The 26,012-nt window shown below is 41.8% G+C and overlaps 1 protein-coding gene across 2 annotated transcripts in view; it reads right to left on the bottom strand.

Annotated features, from left to right (window-relative positions):
• The window catches only part of CAP2 (cyclase associated actin cytoskeleton regulatory protein 2), a 149,056-nt gene that overhangs the window by 111,954 nt on the left and 11,090 nt on the right, over positions 1 to 26,012 (bottom strand). The window contains exons 1-3 of one of the 2 annotated variants that reach the window (XM_019807728.2): positions 16,515 to 16,627; positions 12,964 to 13,085; positions 9,133 to 9,233 (exon numbers count right to left, since the gene is read on the bottom strand). In XM_019807728.2, the coding sequence (XP_019663287.1) occupies positions 9,133 to 9,233; positions 12,964 to 13,085; positions 16,515 to 16,573 (282 nt within the window). In that variant the 5' untranslated portion in view covers positions 16,574 to 16,627. Of the gene's footprint in view, positions 1 to 9,132; positions 9,234 to 12,963; positions 13,086 to 16,514; positions 16,628 to 26,012 lie in introns of those variants that run through there. The other variant, XM_034660283.1, reaches the window with a different exon arrangement.

Raw genomic sequence — 26,012 nt, forward strand, 5'->3', positions numbered from 1 at the left:
CTGTCTCTGTCTCTGTCAAATAAATAAATAAAAAATCTTTAAAAAAAAACAAAAAATTAAAAACAGAAATACTATATGCTTCAATAATTCCATCACTGGGTATTTACCCAAAGAAAACAAAAACACTAATTCGAAAAGATACATGCACCCCTATGTTTATTGCAGCATTTACAATAAATAGCCAAGATATGGAAGCAACCTGTGTCTATTGATAGACAAATGGATAAAGAAGGTACACACACGCAGGAATGCTACACAACCATAAAAAAGGATGCAATCTTGCCATTTGTGACACGGATGAACCATGGATGGAAGATATAATGCTAAATGAAATAAGTCAGACTGAGAAAGACAAATACCATATAGGTTCACTCGTATGTGGAATCCAAAAAGCAAAACAAATGAATAAACAAACAGAAAGCAGAATCAGACCTGTAAATGCGGAGAACAAACTGATGGTTGCCAGAAGGAAGGGGGTTGGGGGGATGGGCAAGATGGGTGAAGGGGTGTGGGAGATACAGACTTCCAGTTACAGAATGAGTAAGTCACAGGAATAAAAAGCACAGCACAGGGGACACAGTCAATGATATTACAACATATCAGGACAGACGGTAGCTACACTTGCGGTGAGCATGGCGTAACGACTAGAGACACTGAATCACTAGGCTGTACACCGGAAACTACTGTCACGTGTGTCCACTGTTCTCAAATAAATTTGAAAAAATTCTCATTTAGCTTTTCTTAATGAGAATGAAGAGAATGAGGGAGGTACTAGACAAATTGTCAGGTCTATGAGAAATTCAGGATGTGAGCGTGTGTGTGTGAGATGAACAAAAATCGACAGTCTATGTTTCTCCATATTTCACTTGCTAATTCATGACTTTAAACTTGGCCTTGATATCTTTTCAACTGTTAGTCTAGGATATTGCTTAATCTAAACTTTCAGCCATGGTATGTTCATCCATTGTTGGTTCAGTAATTCATTAATGATTTGATACATTCACTCAAACATTAATTTTCATTCATTCATTTTTTTTATTCTGAAAATATTTTTATTAGTTTGTCAAAATTTTCACTTTTAACAATTTCATGTTCAGTCAATATAACTGAAAGTGACACCGCTTGCTCTTGGCAAATGCAAAAATGTGAATGATTTTTGGTACTTTTTCATTCTGAGTGGGATCTTTCTGTTTAGCAACTGTTACTGGAATTGTTAAGAGTATTTTAGAGGCTGTGGCAACACTGGGGGTAGAGTCTGATACTTTTTTTTTTAATTTAAAATAATGTTTATTTTTAAAAGCAGGATTTAAAATTGTCTACAGATAAATATTTTTCTTAAAATGCACATATAAAAAGATCAGGAAGAAATATGGTAAATTGATAACCATGATTATCTGTGAGTAGAGTGAACATGTGAGGTATTCATTAGCCACTCACTATGGGCACAGTGCTAGACAATGAGATGGTCAGAGGAAAGCAGCATACTTCTGGAACCTTGTAATAAACCCCAGCACCAATGACCGAGCCCCAAATTATCGGTAAACCACACTACCTTTCCTATATATTAATCAGTTTTGACAAAATCAACTAACTGAAAGTCAAGTATCAATATTCCAAGTGCCTTAGGAAAGGGTTTTCCTAGGCTGCCTGGCTGGCTCAGTCAGTGGAGCATGTGACTCTTGATCTTGGGGTTATGAGTTTGAGCCCCATGTTGGGTGTAGAGACTACTTAAAAATAAAATCTTAAAAAAAAAAGAAGTGTTTTCTGAAAGGGAAAAGATTTCTATTGCAAACACGTATGAGTGATAAATGACTACTCTTGAAGAATAATGGAAATATAATATAGTATTAGTTTCAGGTGTACAACATAGTGATTTGATATCTATATACATGAGGAAATGGTCACTGCAATAAATTAGTTACCATCTGTCACCGTATGAAGTTGTGACAATGTTACCAGCTGTATTCCCTATGTTGTACATTACAATCCCGTGTTTTACTTATTTTCTAACTGGAAGTTTGTACCTCTTAATCCCGTTCAACCAGTTTGCTCGCCTCCCTAGGCCCCTCCACTCTGGCAACCACCAGTTTGTTCTCTGCATTTATGAGTCTGTTTCTCTTCTGTTTGTTTTGTTTGCTTTGTTTTTTAAATTTCACATGTAAGCGAATCATACAGTATTTGTCTTTCTGTCTTATTTCACTTAACATAATAGTCTTTAGGTCCATCTATGCTGTTGCAAATAGCAAGATTTCATTCTTTTTTATGACTAAGTATATATATGTATTGCACATATATATAATGGATTATTATATATATATGCATCTTCTTTAAGGAACAATAAATTATTAATTCATTGAGTACCACGTTTTCTTTTACATCACTAAAACATCTTATACTTGATACATTATAAAGAGTTGGGTTGTAATATGTTATAAAATGTATAAACTCTCGTATTTTGAAACTGACATTGGTAAAGCACAACCTAAATACTAAATATACTAATAAATAATAATCTAAATACTACTACTAAAGGCAAGAAAGCATATTTTGTACTTGCCTTCCACACACTAACAAATCTGCAAACATATTTCCTACAATCTGAGCGAGTCTTGGGCCTGACATCCCATATATTTGCCCAAGACTGTTTTTTTTCTTCTGCGTAGCCTAAGGAATTCTTAGGCACACAGAGGACATGCACGTGTGTGTGTGCGTGTGTTTTGTGGGAATGGCTGCATGGACAGAAATAACAAGATAATCTAAATGAAATCAGGCCATTACTTTTAGACAAAGTATTAATTTTCAGATACTGAAGCAGCCTCCGGGCAGACAATTAAGTTATCCTGAAGTCTAGAGAGAAAACAAACAACCAATGTTTCAAATATTGGCATAGTTTTAGGAAGAAGGAAGGGCAGGAGAAAGAGAAGGGTGAGGACAAGGACACGTATTTTGACGGCACTGGGTAGCATGAGTCAATTGTGACATGGCAAGCAATCCTCTGAGAGGGTACTGCCGAGGAGAAAAATGGCCAGAGAGAAGTTGCTGGTTATCCTCGGGAACTCCTGCCACGGCCTGAGTTGCACACTCTTGCTCGGCTTCTACATGGAGCAATGCCATTCGTGTGAGACTCAATCATCTACTTTGTTCCCAGGTGCAGGCCAAGAGGTGGCAGCTGGTGGGGGACACAGCGGCCCCAGCCACAGCAGGCCTGGGCACGCTCAGAATGCATCCCTGCTCTTCGTGTGGTCATACTAGTGAACACAGAACAGAATTCTGTACTTCTCCTTTAAGAAGAAGAAGAAAAAAAAGAAAAAGCATTCAGGCAAAAGTTTGGTGAAAGCAAATTTACTGTTTACCGTCCAGGAAGGAAAAAAAAGGCAGAAAAAAATCTTAACCTGCAAGATTCACGGCACCTAATTCATTGTTTCAGCAAAACATTCTGGTGACATTTTATTTTTGGTAGACGGGGAAATCCTGGGGGCTAGCGATGCCTGGTGGCCCTTCAAGAGATGTTCGGGTTCTAGGACCAGTTTCTCAGCAGCCCATCTCCAAAGCTCCAAATGCGCCATGAAATGAGAAGTGCAAGGAAAGAGACAGGGATTACATGCTCTAAACCCTTAAGTTAAAAATGCCCTTAAGTTAAAAAGTGGTTCCAGGGACGCCCCGCTCAGGCTAGCGACCTAGCAGGAAAGGGCTGTGCGTCAGAGCATGAGCTGGGTCGCAAAGTATGTGGCCGTCCGATGCTGAGAATAAAAATTCTTCAGATTCTTGGGAAGAAATGATGACAGAGACTGATCTATCTGTGACTTTCTGGAATTCTGCAGATTTTATGCCAACAGCACCGTGAGTGAGGACCAGGCTGAGGCAAGGCTGGTGTGATGGGGCAGGAGCCAAGGTCTGCGAGGGACACCGTGCACCTGTCCTGGAGGCCACCATCCTCCCCATCGCCTCACTCAGCGCTGCTCTGAGGGGACAGTCAAAGCACATGAGCAGTGGTGACGTTCCACCCCCTCCTCAGCCCTTGTCTGAGCCAGCGGTCTGACTGACCTTTCCTCACACTGTAGAAATCGGGTAGGGGAAACGGGAACCGCTATGGAGTGCAGAAGCTGGGAGGAAGGTGGCAGTCAGTGCCACTTGCTTCTCATGAGGGATCCAGTTCCCCACAAAGGTGATGGGGGACACAGCTGCCCAGAGGGTCAAAGGCAGGTGTCTCCCCACCCAAAGGATCACAGCTGGAGACACCAGACTCCCCCGCTCTGTACTAAGTCATGGTTCATCACTCAACCTGTCACCGATGTCACCTAACCTCTCTAGCGTGTGGAGGGAGAGAGGGAAAAAAGAAGGAAGGGTGAGAAGGAGGGAAGGAGAAAGAAAAAGAAAAGGGATTATATTAGAAGGGATGATTTTAACGTATCTCCTTCTCTAATAATTCTGACAATCATAACTGGCTAAGCCAGTAAGAAAGGAAAGTCCTAACTCAAAGTCTGTATGAAATCTAGCGGCAGAATTCTTGCTACGAGTCATTTTATGGATCTCTGCCATTTGGAGAATGTGAAAGACATACAGATCCTTTGGGCTTGAAATTGCCGAAGTGTTTGTGTACTTACGGCAAAAATAAATGTTTCAGATGAAGCAATTAGCAGGAAACTAGAAGTTAATGGGGGAAACAACTTGGCCGAAGGTGAGCCAGAGAGTGAGAGAGATGTGGGTAGAATGGGTGTTGAGTCAACCCCAAACCTGTGCTTCTGATTTTTCTTTTTTTCTTTTTTTTGGTGAGGGCAGGAGGGTCCCTATATAGACCCAGGTTATAAAGCATTTAAAATGCAACTTTTTAAAAAGTAGGCTTCATGCCCAGTGCGGAGCCCAACGTGGGGCTTCAATTCAGGACCCTGAGATCCAGACCTGAGCTGAGACCAAGAGTCAGACGGCTAACCAACTGAGCCACCCAAGCGCCCCAAAATGATCACTTTTGAAGTGAGTACAAATTCAGGAGAAGGACACAATTAGTAAAATAAATATGTACACATTTCGTGTTATTTTTTCCAAAGAGAGAGTTATTCATTATCTTCAGAGAAAAGGTCCATAAAAAGGAATAAGTGACAACCTCTAAGACCAAGAAGAACAGACTCATGGAGGCCTTGAGGTCTCTTTAAATGAAGGAGTCTGAGTGTCTTCTCTATCATAGTAAAGCAGGATGATATTTTATCTTTCGTGTCCCATGCATCCTTTTCCTGACATGCTTCCTTCTGCTTGTTTCAGACGTTGAGATGACTGAAGTACTTTCCCTGGCATGGCCCACGATGCTTCTATATTCGTGATGATGCCCTATGGCAAGCTCCGTTTGGACACCGACCAGCCCCTCCCTGATGCTCTGCGGACACAACAGGTGATGATCACTCGACCGGCTGTGAGAAAGGGAAGGCCCCTGCGAGTGAGGTCGTCTGCCTCATTACTGAGGAGGGTAAGGGACAGGCTCAAGGTTATGCTGTAAAAAGCAGAGCTGGCTCTAAGGCCCAAATACAAGCTGCTAGTCCTAGTCAGCCACTCTTTGAACTTGTGACTCAAGCAGCATAGCATAAAATGAACACAACATTTTGTAGAGGATTTACATCCATGACAAAGGCTGGACGCATCTCGAGCAGTGACTGTGACCCAAGAGGGCAGCTACCATAATTGTCTAAAAATGTTCATCCTTTATGAAGGCAGGGAAGGCAAGGTCCAAACACTGTGCAGTGTGAGTTAATCACACGATGCTTAAGTGTGTTATACTTCTTAATTGAATTTTATTGCCTTTTTGTTCAAATTATGGTTCTTTCATTTTTATGAAGCAATGAATAAAAGAGTGTTTCTTTCTTATCCATTTTAATCAAGGGCAGAAAATAAATGTTCCAGACTTCTAGAGACATTTTTAAAATGTAAATTCTATAAATTTCCAAAAAGGGTTTGCATTAAGAGGAGCTGTATGATTTGTCGCTGTTTCGTGACTGTCAAATCACTTAAAACTAGCCCCGAGGTTGGGTCCACAGACCATGAAAAACAACAGGACAGCTTTGTAAGAAACAATCACATTAGTCCAGTTAAGGATAAATGATGTCTGACCAAGGGCTTGGTATTACAGATGACCCTCTCCTTTGACATTGAAGACTACATTTAATCTAAACCCGTATTATAAAATCATGCACTGTGGATCCTTTCTTAAAAGGAGTGCAAGCTGTGTCAGTGTTCCCGGGTTGAGGAGTAGTTTAAATAAGCCCTTGGGTTTATGTTGCATCCAAGAAGGCTTTACAAGATCTAATCTTTTCGAAACCTGTTATGCTCTTTGGTTCAACAGAACTTCCTAATTGTAGCTATTAGTTCCCCTTTTTTGTGGTCTGTTCTGTCAATAGACTATTGAGTGATCAGTAAATTAAGCCCAACCAGCAGCCAACACATCGAAGCAGACGTTAAATCATAGCTTGGCTGCCCTTTTTCATTATTAGTATCTGTGAAATAGCTTTTAAACACAGGGCTAGGGTTTAACATGATGCACATTTGTGTCATTCTCAAATTTCCATACTGTGCAATCAGGTATGTGAGGGGTTTTTTTTTTTTTTTCCAGGCAACAGGTGTGTTCTTGGAACAAAGTTCAACCCCCACTTCTGGCTTATGTGAGAGGCAGCAGCTGCAGGCTTAATGTCAACGACACATGCTTCTATAAGACAGAAAAAATAAACCACTTGCTCAATGTATTAAACTCATGGGCAGATGGACAATAGCTCCCTGTACTCCCTTTGTGTTGCAGAGTCAGAGTCTAAACTTTTGGATGACAAGCTTTTTTCTTTCTTTCTTCTTTCCTTCTTCCCTTCTCTTTCTTTCTTTCTTTCTTTTTTCTTTCTTCTTCTTCTCCTCCTCTCTTCCTCTTTTTTCTTTCCTTCTTTCTCCCCCTATCTTCCTTCTTTCACTTTTTAAAAACCCACTAGTGAAAAACATAAATTTCTTTAAGCACTGTGCATCTGTTATTGAGAACAGTCCTTCAACTGAGTCATACTATTTTCAGGCTGATGAGTGGAGAGAAGGAAAAACTTAATATAAATGAAGCTACACTTATTTATAACTTGCTTTGTTCTGAAAAGAATTGAAAGGAACTGTTTACTATGGAATTTGAAGAGACTTACTTAGTATGCAAACTCTACATGTTTTTTTAATGCAAAATTAAATGTCTATTTATAGGCCTCTTTATTCTCTAGTAAAACACTTCTCTACATAGTTCTGTGAGATATTACTAATGGGAGTTATAATGTACTCTGTACCTCAGAAACACAAAGTCAACATTAACAAATAGTAACTATGATGAGGAGTGCCTGGGTGGTGCGGTTAAGTGGTTGACTCTTGATTTTGGCTCAGGTCATGATCTCAGGGTCGTGGGATTGAGCCCTGCGTCAGGCTCCCTGCTCAGTGCAGAGTCAGCTTGGGATTCTCCCTCTCCCTCTGCCTCTGCCCGTCCCACTTGCTCTCTCTCTCAAATAAATAAATAAGATATTAAAAAACAGTAACAATAATGATCCATTTGTAATAGTGTTCAAGACAGTAAATGTTTGTCAATCACTCAAGAATCTCTTTTAGTGTACTGGCAGCAATAGTCCATTTTATGTGCTGGTTTTCAGGTACCATCACGTCTCAGAACAGAAGAAACTCAGCCACTATCTTCCTGTGTACAAAGTTTCTTATGAACAAACACATTAAAGCTCATGAGCAGGCCAGAGCAATTACTGAGCTCTATGATACATCTGAAGTGAACACGTGTTATTACACAGACTTTTCTAGAACTCACATACATCACAGCTTCCCCTCTTTTGCCAATGGGCATTTCAATAGGTATATTTAATAAAAATGGAGGTCCTGGGGAGAATCTTCATTTTTCTCAGATGTGATGAACAAATGCATTGCAAATGTGATGAGATAAGCACCTATTAATTACAATCCTGGAAACTCTGGTATAACCTAAGTCACCAGATCATGTGGAAGACCGGTATTGGGAGTTGCATGTAACGTCTAATTGGGGGACAAGTAAGAGACAGTCCCTTTTTATGCTTTTGTTTTCCTTTTACCGCAAACCACAACTTTATTCAAGAATCAGATTTTCTGTGAATCTACACTGAAAATGGTTTTGCCATTGCTGGGAAATCCATAAGCAGATGGATTTGGAATTTAATCCTCTGTGAGAAACAAAGGCGAAAAAAGGAGAACCTGGTGATAAATTTCTTGTAGGTTTTTAATTAGTTTGGCTTTTACATTGAATTTTCACTAAATGCATGCAAATAATGACTACTCTCAAGGATGATGCTGAACATTTTTAAATGTAAAAAAAAAAATGTTTGAAACTGGGAGGATAGCCTAGATATCATTAAAGGTCTTTCCTAATCCAAAGATTATCAAATTCTATGGCTTTGCTTTTCCTCAGGCCACACTTTTTCATTGTGTTAAAACACACATAAAACAACATTTACCATCTTAACCACTTTTAAGGGTCCAGTTTAGTAGCGTTAATTATATTCTCATTGTTGTGCAACAGATCTTCAGAACTTTTATCTGGAGTTTAGTTTTCATTGCAAAACTAAAACTCTGTGCCCATTAAACAAGTCCCCATTTCTCCCTTCCCCTCTGACTTCTCCAAATACCTCATATAAATGAGATCATAGATACCTCATGGAAGTCGAGTCCTACAATATTTGTTCTTTTGTGACTGGCTTATTTCACTGAGCAGAATATCCTCAGGGTATATCCACATGGTAGCACATGTCAGAATTTCCTTCGTTTTTAAGGCTGAATCATATTCCCTTGTACATATATACCACACTGTTTACCCTTCATCCGCCAACAGACACTCGAGTTGCTTCCACCTCTTGGCTATTGTGAATAATGCTGTTGTGAACATGGGTGTACAAATACCTCTTTGAGATCCTGCTTTCAATTCTTTGGGTATCTGCCCAGAAGTGGGATTGTGGGAATTCCATACTTGGCTGCACCATTTTACATTCCCGTCAGCAGTGCACCAGGGTCCCAAACTCTCCATATCCTCACCTGCCTCTGTCATTTTGGTTTTTTTTTTAATAGCGGTCCTCTTCTCCCCGGAGAACGAGAGAGGAAAGTACTCACGTGAGTCTCCACATCACCAGCAAGGACCCTGCTCTTCTTCAAAAACTCAGCCACCATGCTGTCCATCAGCTTATCAAAGGCTTCCACTGAGGGTGCCACACCTTTGGAAGAAGCACATTTTGTCAGGTCCTGAGAGTTTAGTGAAAAGCTGGTATTGCTTGGCCATAGGAACTATGGAAGCTTAATATCACTCATGCTGTTCTCATTCTTCTCACCAGGGCATTCATTCACTCAGTCAGTATTTATGAAACCCTTCTCCATGGCTCAAGAAAACAATGCTTTGCTATTCTTCATCCGCCTGAGTAAGCACTTTCACCTACACATTTATTTATTTCTGCCCCAAACTCATGAGGTAAGTAGCATCACAGTTTCACTGATGAAGAAGAAACGGAGATGCAATCAGAGCACGTGACTTGACCAAAGCTATAGGTCAAATAAGTGGCAGATCCAAGAACCGACACAAGCTTTATTGATCCAAAGCAGGTATACTTTCTACTACACTGACCTGCCCAGGTGCTATATGTCCTTGTAAACAGTTACCAAGATTACCCAGGGCAATTAAAAGGCAATAACAAACTATGGGCAAGTAGGAAAAGAACACCAGTGTCACACACTCTGTTCTGCCCTGTCCTTATTTCCTGAGGGGAGAGAAGTGGGGTTGGGCGGCATGAAAAGGACTGCTGAGCTAACTCAGATGAAGTTTTGATCTGACAACTTACTGTAAAAACCCAAGCGATATCAGCCCAACCTGGCATGCTCTGCCTCTCTTTTCCTGCCTTTTAACTAATAGAAAAACTGTGTCTTAATCCCAGATTTCAGGTCCCTAATATTGAGAAACTCAACCCTACAGACAATTAAAATTCAAACCAGGCTCACCTGGGTGGCTCAGTCGGTTAAGTGTCTGACTTCAGCTCAGGTCATGATCTCAGGGTCCTGGGACTGAGCCCTGCATCAGGCTCCTTGCTCAGTGGGGAGTCCGCTTCTCCCTCCCCCTCTGCCCCGCCCCTCACTCATGCTCTCTCTCTCTCTTTCTCTCTCTCTAAAATAAATTAATAAATTCTTAAAAAAAAAAAAATCCGATCCCAAACCTAGGATTCCCTTCTCATACTGAAGTATCCATGCTCATGAACTTGTACGATAAAGCTTCCTTCCTTTCCCAGAGGCCCATTGCCACAGGCCCAGAGGGTGACGGAACAGTTGTTGACAGTGCTGTGCACCTGCAGTCTAACTTCTACGCAGGCTATTGAAGCAGAGTTACCCTACCGTTCAAAATACAATACATGCCAACTTCTGGAACATAAAAGGGCGGCAAGCCCAAAGATTCCTTATGGGTCCATTTGGAAGCAGATAAACCCATTTGTTGCTGGGGGAGACACCTCAGAGGTCTCTGCCACGTGTTTAAAGTGGGAGAGTTTTAGAAATGCCACAAAGCACTCTACATAGCAGAAGAAATGGTGATAAAAGGGAATATTTTCCAATTTCCTTTCATCACTCAGCTCTGCTCACACCTCCTCTGGGCAGCCTTTAACGATCTGTCTTTCTCCCCAACCTGCATTTTGTGAACATCCCTTAATCAAAGCATTGTGGCCACGAATAGCAATGCATGGAGACCAAAGATTCTGGAAAATTCTGACTGTATATAATTCATCTTAGATTTCCTAACATAGTACTTGTCACTTGGTGGGCATGCAAAATTACTTCTTCAATTGTTGAGCCAAACTTACCTGATTGTCAGGGGGGAAAAAGAAAGAAAACACATTGTAAAACCCAACATAGCCCCAGTCTCATAAGAAGGCAGTTCTCTGATCTCTGTATATTACAGATTTGTAATGGATGGGGTTCCATCTAAAAGTTTCTTTTTACCTTAAAATTTTTTTAAAAGCTTAAGTTATACCATCACTGTAATAATGATATTTATGTTTAAGGTAAGAGGTTGTCTTCAAGGATTTGTTAAAAATAGAATTTAGAAGATTATCAAAGCTCACTAAATTAAGAAGCAATGAAAGCAGCACTGTTTAGGATTAGCAAACTGTGTTAAGGGTGGGTATCATTCAGATATTTTGCTAATTATCCTGTTTACCAATGATCCTACTTCATTTCAAGTAGGATAATAAATTGCTGGCTAAGTTGTTTTGAAAGAACTTACTTTAATAACTGGTTTAGAATGATTTGCTATATTAGAAAATACCTGTTTAAAACATAAATAATTGAATTATTCACCTTCCAATTCTGTTTAGCCTATTAATTTTCCCCCCAAATTATTTTTTTTTAACAAAGAAAATACAAAGTGCAGTCTAATACCTCTTTTAAGTCAAGTGAAGTTCAAATTATTGAGGGTTCCCCCCCCTTCATTCAACAACACTACAGTCTCCTGAGAGCCGGAATTTCACTTTATTTTATGTATTCACAGGCTTTATATTTGTGGACAGCAATCGTACAGAAATGTCTTTCGATCACCTGATGCCAAAGACATAAGGAAACCAAGTTGCTGAAGCGAACATGAAAAGAGTTTCTTACAAACAAGGTTGAATGAATCTCAGATACCAACTATATAGTTAACAAAAAGAGGCTTAAAACGAAATCATAGATGTGTCTCAGTTGATGTGGAAGAAACTTACAGGCCCCTGGCAGCCTCCCTTTAAACAACACCCCCTTTCAATTCATTCAAAGCATTTTAATTTTCATTATGTTCCGGGGGGGAAAAAAACCCAGCCTGTACACTTGTGCTCACACAGTAATTTTTGTCCCAAGGCATGCAATACAGGCACAGCTCCAAATATGCCTGAAATTCTAGAAGTACCAAAGTGGATCTCGCCTGTGAGAGCTTTTTTTTTGAAGCCCCCGTTCTCCAAGGCTTTTCCCAGCCCCCAAAGCCTGATAGGATTCAAAATGGGTCAGATAAGGAGGAAATGTACTTGACACAAGAATAGAGTTGCCAGATGAAATGCAGAGCCCCCAGTTACATTTGAATTTCAAATAAACAATGAATACATTTTTAGGATAAGTGTGTACCTTGCAGTATTATCCCATGCAATATTTGGAACCCACTTAAGCCAATTAAAAAAAAAAAAGTAGTTCATCTGAAATTCAAATGTAACTGGGTGTCCTGTATTTTTATTTTGCTAAATCTACAATCTCCGACAAGAAGGAACTGGGAAAATTTACTGTTGATAACTTAGAGAGTTTGCCATATATGGTATCCTTATAGTTAACTTCTTATGTTGTGTAGTTAACTTTTTATGTTTGATCGTATAATATTTTAAAATCTTTTTTTTTTTTTCAGATGTGGCATTAGCATATACTGTGAATGGCACATTTGATTAGAAATAGGCACAGGTAAAACAGTGTAATGTAATCACGTTACTTGAAACCAATGTTTGGCTTCTCATCAGACTCCCTTCCTTCCCAACTGTAGTTCTTAAATTTAATGACTTGTTCTCTTTAAAATTGAAATCTACAGAATGATAATTTCTTCCCATTTACATTGTAATTGAGAATGTGAATTTCTTCTTGATAATTGCTCAGATAATATATTTATAGTCACTGTGGAATGCAGAACAACAGTATAAACACTACAACAAAGGAATAATGACATTTGGCAGATAGATTGTGTTCTTAATAGGCACAGATAACTGGTTAATTTTCGTGGATTGTGGGTTGAAACATTTTTCCTTTCCCTTTTTCAGGGATGTCTTGCATCTGGTTAATGTCATGGTCACATTTAAGGGAAGGGGCATGGGAGCTGAAGAATATTTCTTGAGAACTAAGTGATGGGGACAATATTAAGTGACCCTCACAGAGACCAGCAATGACAACAGTTTGTGTCCCTACCTCCGTTGACACCATTAATCTCCCCGCAGTCCCCAGGAGGCCGGTGGGACCCTGCAGACAGCAACTCCAGTCGGCCGACCACCCGCTCCAGTCTCTCCATCAGTCCCTGCATTTCTGCCATTCTAGAAAAACACAGGCACAAATGGGAGTCCGTGTGAATGTCAGGGAGGATTAGCAAGCTGACACCAGTAAACTTAACAGCAGAAAGAAAGAAAAGAATTGCTCCGAATGGCTTTAACGACCTAGAGAGTATTTCTACACAGCAGGGAATACGTGAAATTCCAAAAAACATAAAACTTGGAACAACAACAACAAAAAAACCCCACAAAGTACATTGATCTTATTTTCCATTCAATTCAATGGCATTTATAAGCCCCATTTGTAAGACACAAGAAATTCACTCCCTACGCCATTAACAAGTGTCTCCTTGGATGCTTCCATGTGCTATGATACAATCTATGTCTAGCATATACTTAAAGCCTGTGAACATATATCTCACAGTTAATATTGCCAACTTTTATCCTACTAAATGGTAGGAACATACTTTAACTATTTCCAAGGACTCTTTCTGTGCAATGTAACTCTCCAGAGGATACTAAACCCACTGATAATTATTGTTTATTTACTCTATTACCTTAAGCCAAACAGCCCAGCGCGGAACTACGAGTTTATAAAACTACATCATTTACAGCAGGCAATTGGGTTTTTACCTCCAAGATCTAACTGTCTTCTCCTTATCACTATCTTTAGTGTTTCTCTTGCTGGATTATTTTAGATTACAATTATTCTGAACAGCGGGGATTTTAATTTAAAATATCAAAAATGTTTATTTTCTTTTGCTGCTGGTTATTTTTGGACAAGATTTGGGTCCAGGGAGGGTGGTTTCTGGAGACAGGGAGCTTTAGTAACTCAGCAGTCTCGGCTGGGATAAACTGAGTTTGACACTGAGTAAGGGAATGGAGGGTAAAAGTGGGGTTGGGTATCTATCTTTCCTGCTTCCAAGCACTCCTTAGAGAGCTACACTGAGTGTACACAGGTAAGTACCTTAAAACTGCTATAATCCTATAATGTAATGTTATGAAGGCAACCCCTGAGGAATGGCACCCAATCTAATTTGGCCGGGCTCGTGAGATCCAGCTTAGAGCTACCATAGCTCCCACCGTACCAACCTATGACTCTTTTGGCAAAATCAGGCTCCTGCCCCAGAGAGAGTAAAACACGCCTCATCTTAACCAGCGTCTGTAGTTCTCACTCTTGCAAACTTTCCAAGCATCATCTTGAGCCAAAGAGGACTGGCACGCTCCCATATCAGAGACAGTGCTGCCCCAGAGGGTGCGTAAATACTATTGCTCTAAGACGGGTAATATTTCTTATTTCTTCAAGGAACCAGGTAATGCTTTTTTTTTTTTGCATTTTGTATTTTCATTAGTTTTGAGCTTAAACATAATGACTTGCCACTGATATTTTTAAAAGCAAGGTTATAGTTATCAAAACATGTGGACAGCTCTGTAATTCTGCATTCAAATGTCAGATGGTCATCAGATACGGATGGGGGAGTTCACTGTCTATTTTGGAAAGTCATCTCCTTTGAAACTGCCAGCAGCTACTCTTTCAAAATATGGGGCAGTATTCTCTGCACGGCTGAAATCAGCATCTAATCCCAAGGGGATTCAAAATTAGAAGTTTTTCATCTATTCTTTTCCTCTTCACGTCAGAGCTTTTGCTTCTACTGCAATTGAAAAAAAAAAAAAGGAAGAAGAAATTTAATTGAATCCTTTACGTAATCTTGCAAGGAACTGGGTATCCTGTAGGTGGGTGAAGGCCATTTGAGAGATGATAAAAGCCCCTCAAATCTTTTAATAGTTGTCCATCTGTTCACAGTTATCTCTGTTCCCTGTTACTCAACTTGCCAAATGTTACCGCCATAGACCTAGCCCATGCTAGAAAAAAAAAATGTGTTTGCTTTGTGAGCAAGCTCCCGATGCCCCAACAGAGAGGCACCCACCACCCCCAGAGGCTCACAGCGCTGTTTCGGAGGGCCTGTTACATTTCACACTTAGGACGACTGTCCCCAACGGTGGCTTAATCAGCCTCCCTGACAAGACTCAAACTCACACTATCTAATAGCGCTCCATATGTTGAGAGACAACAGGAGTTAGTCCACACACTGCAGGGCTGGGCTGACTGGTGTGGAATGCAGTCTAAAAGCGAATCAGATGTCGCTTTGTGTAAAATCACCACGGACTGGAGTCCTGTCACAGCCTCTCAAAGGATCAAAATACAGCTCATGCAAGGAAGCTGGAAAGATGCCTCTGGGTTTAAAATTTTAGAACAGTTTCTAAGAGAAACAGAAGAACATATAAATGAAAGAATGCACCAGGATATCAGAAATACACATGATAGCGTTCCCAGGGAGAATGATGGGGCCCAAGATGGCTGTACCCTCTTCTCCCAAAACACACGCACATGCTTCTCCCCACATGTGCCCTCAGCTGCCATCCTGGCTTTCAAGAATGAAGAAAGAACAGAGTAGCAGATTCTCCAAATTCTTCCCAGGCAGTTCCATTTGCCTTGGTTTTTCAAAGTGGATCGAGCCAAGTTTTCATGAAGAGATGGAAGCCAGGAATTAAGAATTAGACTGAGGAAAGGGATAGGGTGGGGGACGGAGACAGTGAGGTGGGTAAAGTATGAGTCAGTGCCAGGTGGACAGACAGATGGGCTTAGACCAGGAAGCCAACAGAAGAGCAGGATACAAGATGGATGGACCTAAGACGTTCTAAGAATTGGATGAGAAGTGGAGAGAAGCCAGACACACAGCTGGACAATCAAGAACCTAGGTCAAGGGCACCTGGGTGGCTCATTTGGTTGAGTGTCTGACTCTTGGTTTTGGCTCAGGTTGTGGTTTCAGAGTCTTGAGATAGAGCCCCGTGTTGGGTTCTGTGCTCCTCAGGGAGTCTGCTTGGGATTCTCTCTCCCTCCCTCTCTGTCTTCCCTCTCCCTGTTCTCTCTCTCTCTCTCAAATAAATGAATTAATTCACAAAAAAGAACCTAGGAGAGATGATGGGGCTCAAACTTGGCCCCCACTGTCCAGTCCTCCTATTTAGGCAGAAGCCAACCCCAAGATGAGGTCCCCTATAACCTCTGGCTTACAGCAGATAAACATAATCATCTGGCCGGGCATGAGGGTGGGTGGAAAGAAAAAGAGAGAGGCACATAGAACTCCACGACTTTCTCTTTTTAATGATCTGTTTTAAGAAATTACACTGGAGGTGAATCTTAATTCCTTGTTTTGTATTAATTTGGGAGTATTCTTTTTTGAGCTCCTTTATAATAGGAAGTGTAACTCATCTTGTCATTTTTTTTTCTCATTTGAAGTCTCCCCTCCCTTTTCCCCTTTTAAAGTTTAGCTCTTTAAACATTCACAGAATTTAGAGTCACCAGTTCTACAAAGCTTATTACAAAAACACAATAGTCCCCCCACTGCCCCCTTCTATTTTTGTAGTGAAACTCAACCGATTTCTACTAGTCGAGCTATTGCTTTCAGTAATTACCTCATCTGTATGCAACATGCTTCTGTCTTTACGTCTTGTTTTCCTTCCATTCTAGGCATTATCCACTGAGTTCCCAGCAAAACCAAGTGGGTTCACATTCTGCTTGCCTAATCCCCACCAGCACACGCGCACATGCTTTCTTGTACCCCAGCACTGTTGTGTCACAATGTCTGTGTGACCAGTCATCGGTGTCAACACAATTATGACTATTCACAGCTGAGTCATGACGTCTCTTAAGATCAGTCTCCATTTTTTTTGTTTGCACAACCCATTTTTCTGTGGCCATGTGGTTCAACTTCTCAGTTTTCTACATACTTAACAATTATTCACCTCCAAACACTTCCCCTGGTTGTGGAAGGCTCCTTGCGAGCTGGCCAAACACATCTGGAATGCCATTAGGTCTTTCTTCCCAGAGATAAGAGTCACTCTGAGAGCATGAGTGCTCTGTGACCAGACATCTGCCTACACTTTCACCCCTGGGCCGTCTCCCCACTTCCTTTTATGTAGTATCCCCTGCTTTTTGGATTCTCTATCCTCCTCTCTCTTGGTGTACTTCCTTAACCGTCTTCTGAATTTCAGAGCACTGTCTTCTGAAAAAATACATGAAAAGACAATTGTTTTTTGGAGAACATGCAAGTCAGAAAATATCTTTATTTTGCCTTCACACTTGGGTGGTGGTTTGGCTGAGTGTAGAATTCCAGGCTGGAAGGCTTCCTCAGAATTTTCAAGGCACGGCTCCATAGTGTTCTAGCTTCCTAGGTTACTGTGGACAGGTCCAAAGCCATTCTGATTCTCTGACTCTTCATCTTTTCGACATAACCTTTGTTTTCCCTTCTGGAGGAAGTTTCTGGGGTCTTTGTCCTCAGAGGTTTGGGCTTTCACAGTGATACACCTTGTGGTTGATCAAATGTTTTTTGTTTTTTGAGTAGGCTCCATGCCCAACACGGAGACAAATGTGGGCCCCGAACTCATGACCCTGAGATCAAGACCTGAGCCAAAATTGAGTTGGATGCTTAACTGACTGAGCCACCCAGATGCCCCTCAAATGTTTTCTTTAAAAATGATTTCCCAGAGGTGTGGTAAAGATAGGAAAATGGGCATTGCATATTGTATCTCTCGGTGAGTTTAGAAACTACATTTTGATTTTTTTTTTTCAAATAAAGTAGTCAGGATTCTAAACATTTAAACAATTTAAATTCCTTTCACAGCAATTGCACACATTTACAAATATTTCATACACTTCAGTAAGAACATAGCCAGTGAGTATTCGCTCATATGTCGTCTTGAAAGGCTAAGGTGTTCTGGAGGTATTTTCCTAGCAGAAAAGATAGTTGTCATCATTTAAAAAATTATTTCTGCCTCACTGGTCATTTTATAAAACCCATCCTTAAAGTACAGATATTCAGTTCCTAACACTAACTTTATGTCCAGTGTTCTGCCAATAGGCAATAACTACTTTAAAACAATAAAAGAAACAGCATTCCTATTCTTTCCCCCAGTAGTTTCTAGAAAGGGAGAGTTCCCCACACTTGCAAACATTGTATAAGGTCTCAATCATTTTGCCCATTTTTTTTTTTTTAAGTAGGCTCCATGCCCATCATGGGGCCCAGTGTGGAGCCTGAACCCACGAACAAGACTTGAGCCGAGATCAAGAGTCAGACGTTTAACCAACTGAGCTACCCCCGTTTTGTCCATTTTTAGCCAGGGCTGTTTAGAGGGGCCCTGGTTTTGGAATCACTAGCTGAAGGTCTTTGGGGAAGAGTTTAGTTTTGCTATGCGTTCGTTAACTAGGGTTTGTAAGTAGGGTTGCTAGAAGTATGTGTAGGAAGGCATACAGAGTCTGTCATGTGGTCAGTGACAAACGTGTTAGCTACTGTTATGAAGCCATTCCATTTGTTTTGCTCTCAGTGGAAACAGATCTATAAACCACTATATCAAGTCTTTGTGTATTTTAAATCCTGAGCAATCATCTAAAAGCCCTGGCCAACAGAGTTGTTGAATCACTAGGTTGGATACCTGAAACTAACTATACATCAATAAAAAATAAAATAATAATAATAAGTAAAATAACATAACATAACATAAAAAAACCTGGCCGATGGAAATGACTAGCCAAAAATTTCAGGTCATACCTTATAATTATACCCTTAAAATTTTTTTTCAGTGTTTCATTTTCCTCTGCTCACATACTTATTCCACGAAGATTTTTTTTTTCTTTTAGAGAGGGATTGAGAAAGAGAGAGAGGGAGAGAAAGAATCTTCAGCAGGCTCCATGCCTAGCTCGGAGCCCAACATGGGCCTTGATCTCACCTCCCTGAGATTCATGACCTGAGCTGAAATCAAGAGACACTTAACCTACTGAGCCACCCAGGTACCCTTCCACCAAGATTTCTAAAAGAGGTTTTCTCAAGTCCACGTGTAATGGTTACTATAAAATGAAAATTTTAGGGGCACCTGGGTGATTCAGTTGGTTAAACATCTGCCTTTGGCTAAGGTCATGATCCCGGGGTCCTGGGATCCAGTCGGGTGTTGGGGGGGGGTCCCTGCTCAGCGGGGAGTCTGCTTCTCTTTCTCCTTCTGCCCCTCTCCCCTCCTGCTCTCTCTCTCTCTCAAATAAATCAATAAAATCTTAAATAAATAAATACATAAAATGAAAATTTTGGTACATAATTAGTTTTGTAGTCACATATGTTTCCCCAAACATTCAAAAATTCAAAAATAATCAACAGATAGTGTATTAGTTTTAAGTGCACTGCATAATGATTTGATACATGTATACAGCAGTCCTCCTTTATCCACCAGGGATACATTCAAGACCCTCAGTGGAAGCCCGGAATGGCAGATAGTGCCAAACCTTATCCATGCTAGGTTTTTTGCCTGTATGTACATACCTATGATGAAGGTTAGTTCATATCTGAGGCATAGTAAGAGATTAACAACAACAATAATAAAATAGAACAATTATAATGATATACTGCACTGTAATAAAAGTTATGTAACTATGACCTTTCTCTCTCTGAAAATATCTTCCCGTATCATACCCACCCTCCCTCTTGCGATGACGTGAGGTGATAAAATGCCGACGTGATGAGATGAAGATGAAATGAGGTGAGTGACGTAGGCATCGTGACAATGGCATGAGGTTACTATGGACCTTGTGGCATCAGAAAGAGAATCACCTGCTTTCCCACCGCGACTGAATGCAGGTAAACGAAACCGCAGGTAAGGGGTGACCCCTGTCCATTGCAAAATGATCCTCACAATAGGCTCAATGAACCCTCACCACACCTATTTATAAGTTTTTGTCTTGGTGATAAGAACTTTCAGGATCTCCTCTCTTTCTTTCTTCTTTTTTTTAATAATACTTTTTTTATTATATTATGTTAGTCACCATACAGTACATCCCTAGTTTTTGATGTAAAATTCCATGATTCATTACTTGCGCATAACACCCAGTGCACCATGAAATACGTGCCCTCCTTAATACTCGATCTCCTCTCTCAGCAACTTTCAAATATACAACACCGTATTGTTAACTCCATTCACCCTGCTGTACGTGACACCCCCCAGGACTTACTTATCCCATAACTGGAGACCCCTATGCATTTTTTTTTAAAGATTTTATTTATTTATTCGACAGAGATAGAGACAGCCAGCGAGAGGGGGAACACAAGCAGGGGGAGTGGGAGAGGAAGAAGCAGGCTCCCAGCGGAGGAGCCTGATGTGACTCGATCCCATAACGCCGGGATCACGCCCTGAGCCGAAGGCAGACGCTTAACCGCTGTGCCACCCAGGCGCCCCCCCCATGCATTTTTATAAGGACTTGTTTGCTTTTAAATAGTCCTCTGCTAAGGACATGAGCCCAATCTCTGTGGATCACCTTCGGAAGACAACACTCCTTCATCCCCCATATTTTCTCATCCAAAGCATCTTGTGCTCCTCGGTAAGGGGTCTGGTAAGACCTAACTACTTCGTCTGAGCAGTTATTAAAAGCAGCATTCATAGCTGCTTTGAAAACCGACACCCCAGGGTACGGAGTAAATGGTGATAAGCCCAGAATAACAGCCTATTTGTCTGTGTTACATTCTCAGTATCTCTAAGACGTCCTGCTCAATTAAAATACTGTCTTGTGCGATGTTTTCTGCTAGCACTGAACACCTTGCCTCTCAAGGAGATGAGTCTGAGCCCCTCATGGGCTGAGGTCCCACCTTTCATTCTTCTTGTGTCTCCCGCTGAGCCCTGCCGGCTGCTGCATACATAGAGAATTCTATAAATATTTTTTGATTGACTAATTAATTGGCTACCACTCACTGCCTTTCCCTTGCCTGCCCACTCACTGGCATAACCCCAATTCAGGTGGCAAGCCAGATTTTCACAGGAGCAGTCTCCATCTCAAAGAAGACACTGGGTTAGTTCTTCCCACTGAAAACCACAGTGGCTTCCTCCCAGGATTCACGAGAGCGCCCTTGTTCTCTGGAATGTGAACTTTGGGTTTTCCGTAATTGCTTTTTTCTTTGGGACTTCAAGAGGTTTAAAACTCCACATTGCCCAAAGGGTTTTGTAAATTCCTCACAGCAAGTTCATGAAACAAGCGAGGAAGAACCCTACTGTGGTAATATTTGCGTATTCACAACGGCTGGGTCTTCCAGGTTCCAGACTGCTGCTCGAGGTTCTCCTCACTAGGGCAAAGGTGAGCGTTTCTCCCCTGACTCTACAAGGGAGACCCAGATCCAAGGGCTTCCAAAGATCATGAGTCTAAGCTTACACAGAGATAGATTTGAAGAGACAAGGGGGTAGAAGACTGTCTCACTTTTTCTCATGGTGAGACTAGGCTGCTGGCTTATAAGTGAGCTCTCTTGAAACTGTAGTCACAATAGACTACTTTCTCTATAAATCTGCCCAAAGTAAAAAAAATATATATATTGGTTGAACTACCATCAAACCAAGCCATCCTAGATGTTAATTTCTCTTTCTTGTGAGTATAACAATTACCTTCTTTCCTTTCTCCAGAAGCTACCAATCACTTGGGGGAAGGAATCGTGTGGTTCACCATTACTAATGGGGTAATAGTTATGTGTAGAAGAAAAAACCATGGTCTTCACTCCTTCATTCATTGACTGGCTCATTCAAAATGCTGGTTTCATTCATTCAGTTAGTTCCCACTATCTGCCAAACACAATGTGCATGGGTAGAAAATCAAGGGGGATTAAAATACATTTCTTGCCCAGCTGTCTTGGGACGGGGCTGGAAGCAGACCCTGCTGAGTCAAGCCAGGGAGTTGTTTTTCTAAGAGATACATTCGCATTGCCAAGGTGCCTTGCTTACTCTCCTACTGAGCATTTCTGGGGCCATCTTCTCACCAAAAGGGGGAGCGGAGGAAGCCATCATTTTATTTTTATTGCAAAGAAGATTCAAGAGTCTTTGAATTTTGAAACAGTAAAACCAGAATAGGAAAGATCAGAGAGTTACATAAATAAAAGAACACCTTAGATGTTTCACAAAACTGGAGAAAACACAAGATCCTAATTAGTTAATGGATTCCTCCAAAGCCTCTAATAAGGTCCCAGTGCAGAGAAAAAAAAAAGCAAACGGTTCAACTGGACTTGGGAAAGGACCTCACCCCAGCCCTCTACACCTTACCCGGTTCCTAAGACCCAGTCACAGGGACAAGTCATGCCTTCCCAAACATGCCCCCCCCATACCACCGTTCTGCTGTTCCCACTGCCTCGGGGTCCTTCCCAGCACTGCTGCACCCATACTCTGCATCTCAACTCCTCGAGGCCACCCACTGCTCCACAGGTCAGGGGTAACCTCTCTTTACCGCCTGCCATTTACTTCCCGTCATCACCATCAAATCCAGAGTGGGGTATAGAAAGGCAAAATAAACAACTACATGTAGAAACGATCTCCCCTTTCCATTTGCCCTCTGCACTCTGCTGGTATCACTTCTCAGGAGACTCCCTGATCAGTCTTGTGATACAAATATCTCTCCTCGAAGTTGGAATCTCTGAAGATTAGAGGCAAAGGCCCATAGCTTTGATATCATGGAAAAAGTATTTTGGCATCAGAGAACCTTAATTTGAGATTCCAGCCCCTTAACGGACAGCCTCCATAACTAGACAACAACTTAACCCATGTGAGTCTCAATTTATTCACTCCTAATACATGACTTCGTTCCTTCTTCTTCATTCACTGACTTAAGAGAATTGTATGCAACTGTGTTTTGAGATGTGTTCTGTGCCGGCTGCTGGGGCTACACAGATGGATGAGAAAGATTCCTCAGGGGGCCATGATCTCCTTCAGGAATGGACGGTTTGGCTGTCGGGGACAGTTCAGCACTCCAGGACGCCAGGCAGCAGGGAACTGGGCCATTTCGGCAGGAAAGAGCCCAGTGGGAACAGAGGCCATGGGGGAGGTCTAAGTATATCTCGAAGGCTGGCTCTGCGCCCTGACTCGGGGTGGTAGTGCTGGGTAAGGACAGAGCCATAAAATCCTAGAGTCTGAATGCTGAGTGGGACCAGGACAGATCCCTATTTCATTCTCCTATCATGAAGTGTGAACTCTCTGAGCTAAATGTGAGGCAAAGACCCTTCACTGAAAAGAAGTTCCCTCCCCAACTCACTCCACGATCCTTTCTAAGTGCCTATGGTGTTGGGGAAGTCTTTCTTTCCTGTGTCCCCATGCTGCCCATTTGCTCTTGTTTAGGCCATGGAGAAGGTGTAGGGCAAAGGGGTGTTTCTAGGGGCCCCTGGGTGGCTCAGTCGTTAAGCATCTGCCTTCGGCTCAGGGCATGATCCCAGCATTCTGGGATCGAGCCCTGCATCAGGCTCGTCTGCTGGGAGCCTACTTTCTCCTCTCCCACTCCCCCTGCTTGTGTTCCCTCTCTCACTGGCTGTCTCTCTCTCTGTCAAATAAATAAATAAATAAAATCTTTAAAAAAAAAAAAAAGGTGTTTCTAGGAGGTCCCCAAGAACCACATCCTGGCACTGGGAAAAGAGGAACCATGGAGACCCCACTAGGCTACCACAGCCTGGGAAGTGTTTCCAGTGACCTTCTGTCCATCCATAAAATAAATGTATTGGCTTATGTGCAGAATATGTAAAGAATTCTTACAACTAAAAAATAAGATAAAAACTCCAACTTAAAAATGGCCAAAATATTCGAACAGACGTTTTTCCAAAGAAAATATGCAAATAGCCATTAGTATATGTGAACATGCTTGATATCAATAGTAATCAGGGAAATGCAAATCAAACCCACAATGAGATACCACTTCGCATCCACTAGGATGCTATGACCAAGAAGACAGATGGTAACAAGTGCCAGCGAGAATGTGGGGAAATCAGAACCTTCCTACACTTCCGGTGGGAATGTAAAATGGTACAGCCACTATGGAAACAGTCTGGAAGTTTCTTAAAAAGTCAACTATACGTTTGCCATATGACCCAGCCATTCCACTCATAGTTACATACTCAAGAGCAGTGAAAACATATGTCCACACACACGAAGACTTGTACACAAATGTTCATGGCATCATCGTTCATAACAGCCAACACATGAAAGGAAACAGCCCATATGACCATCAGCTGATGAAGGGATAAACAAAATGTATCCACACAACAGAACATTATTCAGCAAGAAAAAGGAAAGAAGTACTGGTACATTCTAAAACATGGATGAACCTTGAAAACATTATGCTAAGCGAAAGAGCCAGACACGGAAGACCAGGTATTGTACAATTCCACTTCTATGAATTTCCAGAGAAAGCAAATCTCTAGAGATTGAACATAGATTAGTGGTTGCCTAGGACTTGGTATAGGAATGGGAAGTGAGTACAAACAGGCACAAAGTTTCTATTTGAGGTGAGGGAAATGATTTAAGACAGGGTCATGGTGGCAGGTGCACAATGCCGGAAAGATACTAATAATCAGTGAATTGTGCACTTAAAATGGGTGAATTTTATGGTATGCAAAATTGTACCTGAATAAAGCTTTCTAAAACAAACAAACAAGTACAATTGATCCTTGAACCACGCAGGGGTTAGGGGCACCAACACCACCATGCAATCAAAAATCACATATAACTTTTGACTCTCCTCAACATTTCACTAATAGCCTGCTGTTGACTGGAAGCCTTACCAATAACAAACACAGTCAATTAACTCATATTTTGTATGCTATTTGCATTATATACTATATTCTTATAATCAAATAAGCTAGAGAAAAAAAATTTAAGAAAATTGTGAAGAAAAACTACATTCACAACAGTGTACCGTATTTATTGAAAAAAATCCGCACCAAGTGGTCCTGCGAGGTTCAAACCTGTGCTATTCAATGGTCCGCGGCACTGCTCCTCTTTACAAGATGTAGTTGAAAACCAGTTAAATCTGAGTAACGCTGCTGTTCTCATCTCCCAGCTAAACCTAGGTGGTAATGAACCTTAACCAGAGACTGCTCTGAGAGGCCACAGCCTCGCTCCAGGAACTAGCTGTAGGGTCCAGGGTAGGGGGCAGAGGAGAGCAGTGGTTCCCACTGCATCAGAATCGCTGGGGAGAAAAGGGGGGGCGGGGTTCCAAAATGCAGATTCCTGGGCCCTGCACTCAGCAATACTCATTCAGTTGTTCTGGGTGTTAACAGCGATCTGCATTTCTCAGAGGCGCCCTTCAGAGTAAAAGGAGCCACACTTTGAGAAATCCTGTAACAGAAGTGCACAGGAATGCTGCGGGAGCATGCGCGCACGGGGGTGGGGGTCGAGAAGGGTGGGAACTCAAGAGAGCCCCTGGGAAGTGAGGAGGCTCTTAAAGAGTTTAGTTAGGCGCTAAGCCGAATCTCAAAGGATGAAGATACTTTATTGCCTTCTCAAAGCATTATTCGGAAGAAGAGAGGTAAGTAAGGTAAATGCATCCTGAGCCGATGCCCAGCACTGGCCACGGCACGGAGGCAGTACAGCTGGAAAACGCCTATGGAGCATTCAGTACATGCCAGAAGTTATGTAAGAGCACACGGGGCGGGGGAGGGGGAGCAGATGAGTGGCTGGCAGGAGCGGCGGGTAAGGCTGAAGGGAGACGTGGGGATTTACTACAAGGTGCCAGAGGGTTGGAGAAGGTCTGACAATGTCTGGGAATGCCGGAGATCTGAGACAGGACCACAGGGATCAGCAGGGCTGGGAGGGAAAGAGAGAAGGCAGGATGTCTCAGATGCCTTCCTGGGGCGGGGGGGGGGGGGGGGGCNAGAGCTCAGTTTAGGACGCTGAGTTCAAAGTGCCTATGGATGACAGCTGGCGGCTGCAAGTAGGGAAGGGAAAAGCCCAGAGGGGAATTGTTAAGTATGACCTACCTAATAATAACAATTGCCGCGGGATTTTTGGAGAGCTCAGAGGAGATGACGAGGTGAGCTTTGTGAACTAGAAAATGATGCCTGAGTGTCACTGTTACAATTCACCTCTGACTGCTCCCCAGCACTCCTCACAGGGACATGCATCCACTGTGTGTTCACGATT

This window comes from Ailuropoda melanoleuca, chromosome 5 (genome assembly GCF_002007445.2).
Source record: "Ailuropoda melanoleuca isolate Jingjing chromosome 5, ASM200744v2, whole genome shotgun sequence".
NCBI lineage: Eukaryota > Metazoa > Chordata > Mammalia > Carnivora > Ursidae > Ailuropoda > Ailuropoda melanoleuca.